The sequence below is a fragment of the Misgurnus anguillicaudatus genome, chromosome 5 (genome assembly GCF_027580225.2).
Source record: "Misgurnus anguillicaudatus chromosome 5, ASM2758022v2, whole genome shotgun sequence".
Taxonomy (NCBI): Eukaryota; Metazoa; Chordata; class Actinopteri; order Cypriniformes; family Cobitidae; genus Misgurnus; species Misgurnus anguillicaudatus.
Window position 1 is genome coordinate 33,912,243 of NC_073341.2, and position 11,644 is coordinate 33,923,886.

General features: G+C 35.5%; 1 protein-coding gene across 1 annotated transcript; it reads right to left on the bottom strand.

Moving 5' to 3' along the window:
- Nucleotides 1–632: 632 nt before the first annotated feature.
- Nucleotides 633–9,653, bottom strand: cept1a (choline/ethanolamine phosphotransferase 1a). The gene is made up of 10 exons (XM_073868065.1): nt 9,414–9,653; nt 9,152–9,274; nt 8,107–8,488; nt 7,864–8,017; nt 6,873–7,008; nt 6,591–6,675; nt 5,207–5,338; nt 4,928–5,086; nt 3,549–3,674; nt 633–1,941 (listed from the first exon to the last, which is right to left on the bottom strand). Exons 3-10 carry the CDS (start codon nt 8,455–8,457, stop codon nt 1,810–1,812), a joined length of 1,275 nt encoding a protein of 424 aa, XP_073724166.1. The 5' UTR covers nt 8,458–8,488; nt 9,152–9,274; nt 9,414–9,653; the 3' UTR covers nt 633–1,809.
- Between the last annotated feature and the right edge of the window lie 1,991 nt (nt 9,654–11,644).

Consider the following 11,644-nt stretch of genomic DNA (forward strand, 5'->3'; position numbering starts at 1 on the left):
CAAACCCAGAGAAAAAAAAAGTACCCTTGGAAGCACACAATGCGTAACTGTACGGTTAACCTCGACTGATCTGCAATATTACTCTTTTTAAACAGCACAGTTTTCATCGGAAAAAGTACGAAGGTAAAAAAATAAACATATGGGATAAATAAATGGGTAACACTTTGCAACCAGGTAGTATTTGTTAACATTTGCTTTTAAAGCATTCGCTAACATGAACTAACAATGAGCAATACTTCGACATTATTTATTATAATTTAACTAATAGATTTTTAAACATTAGTTAATGCACAATGAACTAACATAATTAACTTGGCATTAACAAACACTAATAAATCATGGAAAATATATTGTTTATGTTAGCCAATTATTTTATATAAAACCTTTTTTAAAGTGTTACCAATAAATGAAATTGTGCTGCTTAACGATTAATCGCAACTAAGCGTTTGCAAAATAAAAGCTCTTGTTTAATATATATATATATATATATATATATATATATATATATATATATATATATATATATATATATATATATATATATATATATATATATATAAATTTTTAAATGTATACATGCAAGTCTGTGTATAATGCATAATTATTATACACTGTAAAAACACACATATGATGTAAAATAAAACTTTGATTCTGCAAACGATTAGCTGCGATTAATCGCCATGCAGCCCTTAAATTGAAATCATTGCGATTAATGTTAGTTTACAAAATCGATTACTTTAACGCAACACGCAGGAGTGAGAAATTGCATCTTTGTCGATTACGATGCTATAAACAAAATTCACTTCCAAACAAAACGCAAATTACAACATCGACTCGAGTTAAAAAAAATCAAATTTTACTGTGCATAGAGAAATTTACCAACAGTGAGAAAGAAAAGGCACAGAAATAAACTAGCACAGGATATCACGATTATTAATTTCGACCACAAATACTGATTTTGAGGTTTGTAATCCGTAATTAAGCAAATTATATTATGTACAGTGTTAAACACCTAACTATTTTTGACCTGCCCAGTTATTATTACGAAAAGTTCGGCACTATCGAAATACTTTTCTAATGCGTTTTTCTCATCGTGTAACATAGACATAGTTAAACAATTATAATTCCCTACAAAACACTAGAAGCTACATATGCATAGTGACTGATAGGTTTATACTGTATAGATGTATATACTGACTCTGAAGTAGCTTATGAATTCGATTTGTATAATTTAGGATTTGCACTTCTGACATTATGATGGAAACTGCTTGTCATAAGATTTCCTCCTGTTAAAATCAGTTTTGATGTCATCTCTCATTTGTCTAACCGTCGGTTCGTTTTTTATTCAGAAAACAACACTGCTTCGTACTGGCAAGATTTTAGGTAACAGTGTAAAACGATAAATAAAGATCAATTCACACCTACAATATAACGTGCTGAAATGATGTCATAACACATTGAAGTGTTAGCTGTTTTAAATTAAACACGGAAAAAAAAGAAGAAGAACTTTCAAATGCAAAAATTGGTCCATTTAAAAACATACATTAAAACTGTAACGTAAATCTTTGAACATTTTACAGTTGCACGCATCCTCACAAACCACGGAGACAAAACTAGGCAATAAAATCCTAATAGGAAGAACTACAGATGAAATAATAATATACTCGTAACAATTCCCTTTCTGCCTTCATTATGTTCTTCGATCATGAAAACCTCCATTTTAATGACTCGTATTGTAACTTCAGCCATTCGGGCACCACCTGGGTTGTGTTTTACATTCACTGAAGTGCGTGACCTACTGAAGTGAGGTTAGTGGTGATTTCTGCTGTCTGTCAGAACTGAGGATGGAGGTCGGATGGTGAAGACACAGATGTTTAAGTGTGCGGCGATCTGGTTACATACACTCACACAGTACCGCACCAGATCAAATGCTGACAGCGCCTGCAAACACACAGGAAACAGATAAGAAAGCTGAAACACATTTCAGATACAGCAAGATATTAAAAGTTACCAAGGGGATTATTTTCAAGCGCTGCGTAATATCATTGCGCCTGCTGCAGCCATGTTACGGCAGCAAAGATTTTGATTATTACGCCAGAATGAGAGTATAGTTCCTAGCCATTTCGGCCTAGAAAGTCACAACTTTTAATTTTCTGTCGGTCTTAGTTCACGATGTAACTACAGAAGAGTCAAGTTTTAAATGGGAAAAATATCGAAACTCTTTGGTTATTTTTTAGCGTAATGCTAATGGTCTAATCAGATTCAATGGATTATGCTAAGCTATGCTAAAAGTGGTACCGCCAGACCCGGAGATCAGCTGAATGGATTCCAAAATGGTAAAAAAAAATCTAATGTTTAGGAAAATTAGCATATGTTGAAAAAAAGTGGAGTGTCCCTTTAAAGTTGCAGATTGTCTTATTTTCCCTATGGTGAGGTATATCCGAGCAAAACGGCTTCTGAGAAGAAAAAAAATGGCAGGGCTAGACTTGAATTCGTCCATCGAGAATTGCTTTGATCATTTAAATTTGGGTAATGTTGCTATGTGCTAATCACTGCGATTTTAACCTGGACCCCGCCCACATGCCATACCATATGACAGGAGGTAAAGAGAGATCGTTTTAAGGAGGGGAGGTGATTCGCGTTTTTGATTAAAGATTATGAGCGCACATACGTAAAAAAAAAAAAAAGAAAATTACAGAGAAGCCATTTGTAAAAAAAACCCCCCACAATATTTCAAAACAAAATTCATACTCATTTTTGATATCGTGTTGATTTTACATCTATCACTGTTTCTTAAAGGGATAGTTCACCTTAAAATGAAAATTCTGTCACTATCCACTCCTCCTCATGTTGTTTTAAACCTGTATGAATTTCTGGTCACACTTTATTTTACGGCATCACTGTTACAGTGTAATTATACATTTAAGTACTAAAGAATAATCATTAACAACGTGTACTTACTATAGGGTTAGGATTAGTTGCATGTAACTATGCATAATTAACTGTTATTACTATAATAATTACATGTAGCATGTGTAACAAAGACACCGTAAAATAAAGTGTTACCGAATTTCCCCCCCGATGAACAGAAGAAGATATTTTGAGAAATGATGGTAAACACACAGCATACAGTGTCCATTGACTTCCATATTAGGAATAAAAAAATATGATGGAATTTAATGGGTACCATCAACTGTGTGCTTACCATCATATATCAAAATATTTTCTTCATCATTTATCACAATACTTCCAAAATATATTTTTCCTACTATGAAAGTCAATGGTCACTATCTGCTGTGTGTTTACATCATTTCTCAAAATATCTTTTTTGTGTTCATCAGAAAAAAGAAATTCATACAGGTTTAAAACAACATGAGGATGAGTAAATAATGACAGAATTTTTATTTAAAGGAGAACTATCCCTTTAAGGACTTCTGTTTGACACTTAGTTTTAACACATGTTCGGATGACGTACACACAACTATTTCAAACATCAAATCCTCTTTAAATTTGACATTAGACAGCAAACAGACAAATAGCAGTCATACCAAAGCGACCCACAGCAGACAGTATTCATTAATAAAACTGTTGAAGTATTGATTCAGAAACAGCAGCGCTGGTCCAACGAAGGCCAAATCATTACGCTGCATTTCACTTTTGGTCATATGAGCGACCTAGCAAACAAAACAGACCACAGTGACATTAGATTAAGTGATACTAATGTTGCCCTAGCCTGAGAAAAGCTTAACTATGAACTACAGAGAACCACACACAGGAAATTATGAGAAACTATGATGCAAAAGCCTCTAAACATCAAAAATGAGATAATTATATTATCCAAATGCAATTATACTATACAATTATATTATAATTATATTATACAAATACCTTTGGTACTTTAATCCCAGCCTTTGACCATTCAGAAATACTGGTTTGTTGCTAAAATCCATTAAAGGGGACATTTCACAAGACTTTTCAAAAATGTCAAATAAATCTTTGGTGTCCCCAGAGTACATATGTGAAGTTTTAGCTCAAAATACCATATAGATAATTTATTACAACATGTTCAAAATTGCCACTTTGTAGGTGTGAGCAAAAATTTGCCGATTTTGGGTGTGTCCTTTTAAATGCGAAGTGCATGATTTTTGAAAAACACACTTGTAGTCGGGCCGACTACCAAAACACACTTGTAGCCAATCAGCAGTAAGGGGCGTGTCTACTAAACGACATCGTTGCCTGGGTTGCGTATGTGTGGGGCCGGTCGATAAAAAGAAGATCTAGATTCTATTGGGGTAGGGCGTGTTTGTTTAGGTAATTTGAATTGTCAACACTGGCTTTAGAGATCATGCACCCCGCCTTTAAATGCAAATAAGCTGATCTCTGCACTAAATGGTAGTGTTGTGGTTGGATAGTGCAGATTAAAGGTGGGGTGCATGATCTCTGAAAGCTAATGTTGACATTTGAAATCATCTAAACAAAGACGCCCCTAATGCAATGACATCTGACATCACAAGGGGAGCCAAATTTCAATTACCTTGCATTTTATGCTTGCAGAGAATGGTTTACCAAAACTAAGTTACTGGGTTGATCTTTATCACATTTTCTAGGTTAAAAGAAGCATTGGAGACACAATTATAGCAATTAAACATGAACAAGTCAGTTTTTGATGATATGTCTCCTTTAAGAGATTAATTTACAAAAAAAAAGTCAGACGCACTTAGAGGGTTTTGCATCGGAGCACTTCACTTGTTAATGCATTAGCTAACATGAACTAACAATGAATAACACTTTTACATTACACTAAAAACCTGGCAATAGCATTTATATCACTATGTCACTGTTTACAAATGTAAACAAACATTCAAGGATATTTATTTAGTTATATTCTAGTTAAATAATCATTTATTTGACTTAACTACAGTCTTACCACAAGTCTATTGGTGAGTTTGGCTGAGACACACCCGAATGCCAAGACGTACAGGCAGGGATGTTTCTCAAAGAGCTGCTCTGAAGACTTCTTATAGATCATAAGAGCGAGAGTGATGACCACTCCTATATGAAAGGATGGAGAGAGCACGCTTGTTCCCTAAAAAAACAAACAAAAAAAACAATAGTGGTGCCACTAATGAAGAATTTACATAAAAACAGGCATTATTTGTGAATGTCTTCAGTGCTGCAGACATGACAAGGTATATTTCGAACTTACTGCAATAGTGGATCCGTTTTTGCCCATTCCACCTGTGAATATAACATGGAAGTAGTTTGTGGAGGAGAACACGGCTCCCGCCAAGGTGAAAAAAGCAGGGATTATTTTCATCTGGATATTTATGACAGGGACCTGGGAAAAATAAAACATTTGGTTTGGAAATGTCATCCCGTGAAACACTTGTATTTGTATAAAAATGTGACCCTGGACCACAAAACCAGTCATAAATCGCATAGATATATTTGTAGCAATAGCCAACAATATGCGTGGGTTAAAATTATCGATTTTTTTATGCTTAAAATCATTAGGAAATTGAGTTAAGTAAAAGGGACACTCCACTTTTTTGAAAATATGCTCATTTTTCAGCTCCTCTAGAGTTAAACATTTGATTTTTACCATTTATGAATCCATTCAGCTGATCTCTGGGTCTGGCGCTAGCATTTTTAGCATAGCTTAGCACAAACCATTGAATCTGATTATACCATTAGCATCGCGCTAAAAAATAACAAAAGAGTTTCAATATTTTTACTATTTTAAACTTGACTAGGAACTATACTCTCATTCTGGCGTAATAATCAATGACTTTGTTGCTGTAACATGGCTGCAGCAGGCGTAGTGATATTCCGCACTAACCGAAAATAGTCCCATGCTATTAAAAGTAACCAAAGGGACTATTTTCGGGCAGTGCGTAATATCACTACGCCTGCTGCAGCCATGTTACATCAGCAAAGTCCTTAATTATTACGCCAGAATGAGAGTATAGTTCCTAACCATATCTCTTTTTAGCATGATTCTAATAGTCTTATCAGATTCAATGGATTATGCTAAGCTATGCTAAAAGTGCTAGCACCAGACCCGGAGATCAGCTGAATGGATTCCAAAACTGTAAGAATCAAATGTTTAACTCTAGGGAAGCTGGAAAATTTGCATATTTTCAAAAAAAGTGGAATGTCCCTTCAAATTTCATACCTTAATATATCAAATCTTTATATTTGTGAGTGGATGCAGTTGCTAAGGACTTCATTTGGACAACTTTAAAGATGTTTTCTCAGTATTAAGATTTTTTTTGCATGCTCAGATTCCAGAATTTCAGATAGTATCTCAGCCAAATATTGTCTTATCCTAACAAACCATTTATCATTGAAAGCTAATTTTTTAACTTTCAGATGATGTATAAATCTCCATTTTTTTTAAAAAAAATTACCCTTATGACTGGTTTTGTGGTCCAGGGTAACATATGTTTAAAATGAAAGGGAATAATGGTTGAAACTCTGCTATTAAACTGCATGAAATTCTGACTATGTTGATGAAAAAGCATGAAATACAGATTTAGATATCTAAAAGCCTAATATGATCAAAAGGTGTTAAAAAATAATTAAATTACCACAAACTCCCAAAAATCTGTCCCTCCAACGGCAGCCAGTAAGTACAACAATATAAAGAAGATTTGAACCTCGGTCACGTCAATTCTGCACAAGCAAACACCAAAGAGTGATTTAAAATCAGATTCAATTATGAATTGCAATCTGTATGCTTCTGATGTGCATGAAAAACATTGTCTTCAGAAAATCTCAAAATGAAGAACAGAATACATTAGATTTTTATCTTGATGTGATCTTCAAATGATTGTTTAATGAAAAGCTCAGAGTTAAACGCCAGGACTCACATGCCAAAGCGCAGCGTTCCAGAAACATACGTCTGCCAGTGGGCACAATAAAACATGAAGATGCCAGCAAAACAGCAGAAAAACATCCAGTCGGGGTGAGTACCCATCTGCACTGCTATACATGTGCCCAGAACCACAAACACTGCAATACAAAACAAAAAATCTCAGTAAGAGAAAGACATGCATCATGTTTTTGGTGTGCCCCCCCCCCCATTCATAGCATAAAACACTCAAAAGACTTTTTTTAAGATGTCAAATAAATCTTTGGTGTCTCCAGAGTACATATGTAATGTTTTAGCTCAAAATATCATATAGATGATTTATTATAACATGATAAAATATCCACTTTGTAGGTTGAGCAAAATTGTGTCGTTTTTGGGTGTGTCCTTTAAAATGCACATGAGCTGATCTCTGCACTAAATGGCATTGCTGTGGTTGGATAGTACAGGGGTGGTATTATCCCCTTCTGACATCACAAGGGGAGAGAAATTTCAATGACCTTTTTCATGCTTACAGTGAATGGTTTACCAAAACTAAGTTACTGGCTTGATCTTTTTCACATTTTCTATGTTGATAGAAGCACTGGGGACCCAATTATAGCACTTAAACATGGAAAAAGTCAGATTTTCATGATATGTCCACTTTAATACAATTTAATTATACAATGTAGTGCTGTTGGTTGGTAGCCTTATTTTTTTAGAAGAGTAATTACACAGAATTTATGATGAATTCATGTATTTTAGAAAATTGTATTTTAGGAAATCTTGCAGGCCCACATTTAAGAACCAGTGACCTATTGTATAGGTACACATCTCTAAAATCATCTCTTAACCCTAACCGTTAAGGCATGGTGCTCCATTTATTTACCAGCTTAACTCTGTTATGCAAATGTGACTTTAATGAGTAATAAAATGAAAGTGACGTGATTGTCAAGTATGGTAGCCCATACTCGAAATGTGACCTCTGCATTTACTATGCCAAAGAACATAATCAAACACTGTAGAAAGGGAGTCACAGCCATGGTCAAAAAGCTCGCCAAGAGCCGTGCTGCTATTGGTCCGTCGCGCCTGCTTCCCATCTATGGCATCTAATGATTGGTAGATGAACAAACCCAGAGCACAGGCCAAGTATGCCCACGTAGGTGCCTAAAAGAAATAAATAAATGATGTTAGGAAAAATACAACTTCACACGTAGTACCACAAAGGTTGACTGATAAATGAGATCAATGTATACCTGTTCGGTGGCGGTAGGGCAGTAATACACCAGTATCAAAGTGGTGAGGATGTTAGTAGCAAGTCCCACTATAGTGATGAGATTTGGAGCCATCCACAGAGGCACTTTGTTCACTAGCCAGCACCAGTATCCCTGCATGCGAGACTCCAGAAAAGATTGACCCGCACTGCTGTATTTATGATCCTCTAATCTTTTCAGCTGCTGCCGTGAGAGTCGAGATACCGGCAGCTCCATCAGCTTGGCAAGGAGACCGGTGCCCTCATCCGTGCCCGGTGCGGGCTGGTCACGACCCGAAGAAGAACCGGAGTCGGAATCTTTCCGAACCCGGGCAGGTCTCCTGTTTGAGCTCATGACTCTCTGGGAATTTGGGGGGTTATTAAATCTATGAAAACAAAGACACTGTAAGTCATCATTACTATATGTTACGAGTTTAACAGCATTCGGATGAATAAAAACATGTCAAGTGGGGTGGTGTAGTTAGTATGCACAGTATTATTTAGTAAATGATTTCCAGACCAAATGACTTGGAATGAAGTGTAGGCTGTATGTGTTAGTCAAGGACGATAGGGCATGACATTTTAAGTACACTTGGAATGGCCTGACAAGCAGTTTTATTCTTTTGTTGATATATTACCTATTGAAACAGGAACTTGGGCAACTATTTATTATTAAATAGCACATGACATTAGGATTACATCATAGCAATTAGCCATCATTTGCTGTTGATTTATGGTCTGTTATTGCTAATTATGCAAATGCATACACACCTATAAGTGCAAGATGAGTCATTAAACTGTTTCTCAGGATGTAAGATTGTACATTAAACTAGTGTAGATCTGGTAGATGGTTATGTTTAACATATGTATTCACACATTGCACACAGAAACTGTGAAATTATTAATATAGTAGCGAATATTAACAGGTCATGTGAGATAGCGAGAGAGGAACACGGGCACTTAAAACACATTACAAGTACATACCATAAAGACATCAATGTATGCATACACTAGTAAATGACGTTGTATGAAATCCTCCAAATACTCACCAGTAAGACAGTAAAAATTGTGTTTAGGTAGATGTGTGATGACCATGTAAATCCCCCTGCTCGAGGATGTCAGCTTGATAGCGATTTGAGAAATGATGATGACGTCAGCTTGATAACAAACGTCTGTCAGACGTGTCAGGCGAGATCAATGACGAGATTTGATTATTGTTAAAGGCACAACGTGTTAACTCAAAAATGTTTAGGTATTTCTAAATTCAGTAGGATTTTATAAGGTTTTGATGTTTGAACAACAGTACGTTACCTGTTTAGTACCGTTTGCGTAGTAAAGTCTTTTCTTCACGCAGCACTTGAAAGAGTTCCCGTAATCCCAGAAGTTCGCTTGTTAAATTAATTATAAATAAATTAATTAGAGGAGAAAACGGCTCGACGCAAGCTCATAAACAAGTCAAAGGAAAACGCGCAGTGTGTTGAAGGAAACAGCGTGGATGAGATGCAGAGAAGCGAAAACGATTCAATGATGCGACGACAACGCCTTCCGGAAGCAAGCGTTTCAAAATAAAAGTCCAACAATATTTTACAATAAATAAACTTTGAATAATTTAGATATATAACTCTGTTTTAAACGTGCTTGTTATGTATATGTAGAATCAAGATGAACGGCCGTCACAAAATTATTTTTACGAACACATAAAATGTAATGTATGAAATAAAATAATAGTATCAGTGCCCGCAATTTCAATTTTGTACTTCTTGCGCTTTTAAGGCTTCACGTTTTTTATAATGCAGTTTTGGTTCTGTACATTTAATGAACCCATTTAGAAGACATGAATGGAATACAATTTTCTGAAATAGTTTTACGTTTCCACAAATAAAAGTCCATCTCTGTATTTTTATTGGCATATACATTTTGTGAATTGTTCCATTTCAGATATTTTGTAGCGTTCCTCGATTTTCTTAATGTATAAATCTGTTTCTCAACCAGGGACAAGGGCCCCAGAAAAGGCCCTAAAGGGATAGTTCACCCAAAAATGAAAATTATGTCATGATTTTCTCACTCTCATGTTGTAACAAACCAGCCTAAATCAGGGTTCCCACACCTTAGTTAACTTCAAATTCAAGGACCTTTCAAGGACTTTCCAGGTCCAATACCCTCACATTCAAGGACTAAATGTTGGGAAACATTTCAAGTGAGAGCAATGTTACATCGTGTTACCTTTTAAGATACATAGTTACAGTTCCCCTTCGAGGGAACTTGCGCTGCGTCACTGCGGTGACACTTTGGGGACGCCTCCAGAGGCCTATACCATGAAAATGGTTAAACAAACCCGGGGTTAAAGGATTAGTTTCAAGTTGACAAAACCAAGCCAGTGTGAACAGGCCTTGTTGGTACAAGCTATTTTCATGGTACCCAAAACCCAGGATTTGCAGAAACTAATCCTAAACTTACCTGGCTAAACAACTAAAACGGCTTCATGGTATAGGCCCCTGGGGTAAGTGTATATCTGAATGTGTATCTCTGAATGTGTATATCAAATTCAACCAATGGTGAGACTTAACGACAAAGACAGGGTGACGCGGGAGCCAGGAAGTATATCGCTATCTGAAATATTGCCAAAGACTCACCCTCATGTTGTTACAAACCTGTATAAATTTCTTTGTTCTGATGAACACAAAGAAAGATATTTTGAGAAATGTTTGTAACCAAACTGTTTGTGGACCCCATTCACTTCCATAGTGGAGAAAAAAGAATACTATGGAAATAAATGGGGTCCATAAAGGGTTTAGTTACAAACATTTCTAAAAATATCTTCCTTTGTGTTCATCAGAACAAGGACATTTATACAGGTTTGTAACAACATGAGGGTGAGTAAACAAAGACAGAATTTAAATTTTTGGGTAAACTAACCCTTTAACAAACTTTCAAAGAGGCGTTAACATGACATAAAATTATAACAAATAAGACATTAAATCAAGTTAAAAATAATTATATTTCTCATTGTTTGAAGACTTTGGTTTTAAATAAACATCTACTTATGCCACGCTATAGTATATATTTTTTATTTTGTAGAAATTGTAAGTAAGGTGTCTCCAAATATTGTTGTGGACAACAGGGGGGCCCTGAAAAGAAAAATCTTGAGAACCCCTGCCATAAGCAGTCAGAAAATGACTTATAAAAACAGATAAACTGTTAAAATGCTTTTTAAAACAAATAAAAGGTCAACTTTGTCAAATCATTCTTTATTTAGCAACCACTGAGTTGAGAGATGCCTGTAACACTCCAAACAGCAGTAGTGAGTTTGAGAATTTCTTATATAGCACATTTTTGGCTGCACGATGTGCAACCCGAAGTGCTGTACAATACAGTAAGTAAACATAGTAAAAGTGGTATTACCTATTCGTTTGCTATGAGAGTTTCACTGTAGTTTCGTATCTTATACAAAGTTTATTAGGTGATGTGAGAATGTTGGACATTTGGAAAAACACTAAGGGAGAAGTGTTTTGGTAAACTGTTAACTCATGATATGGCACAGA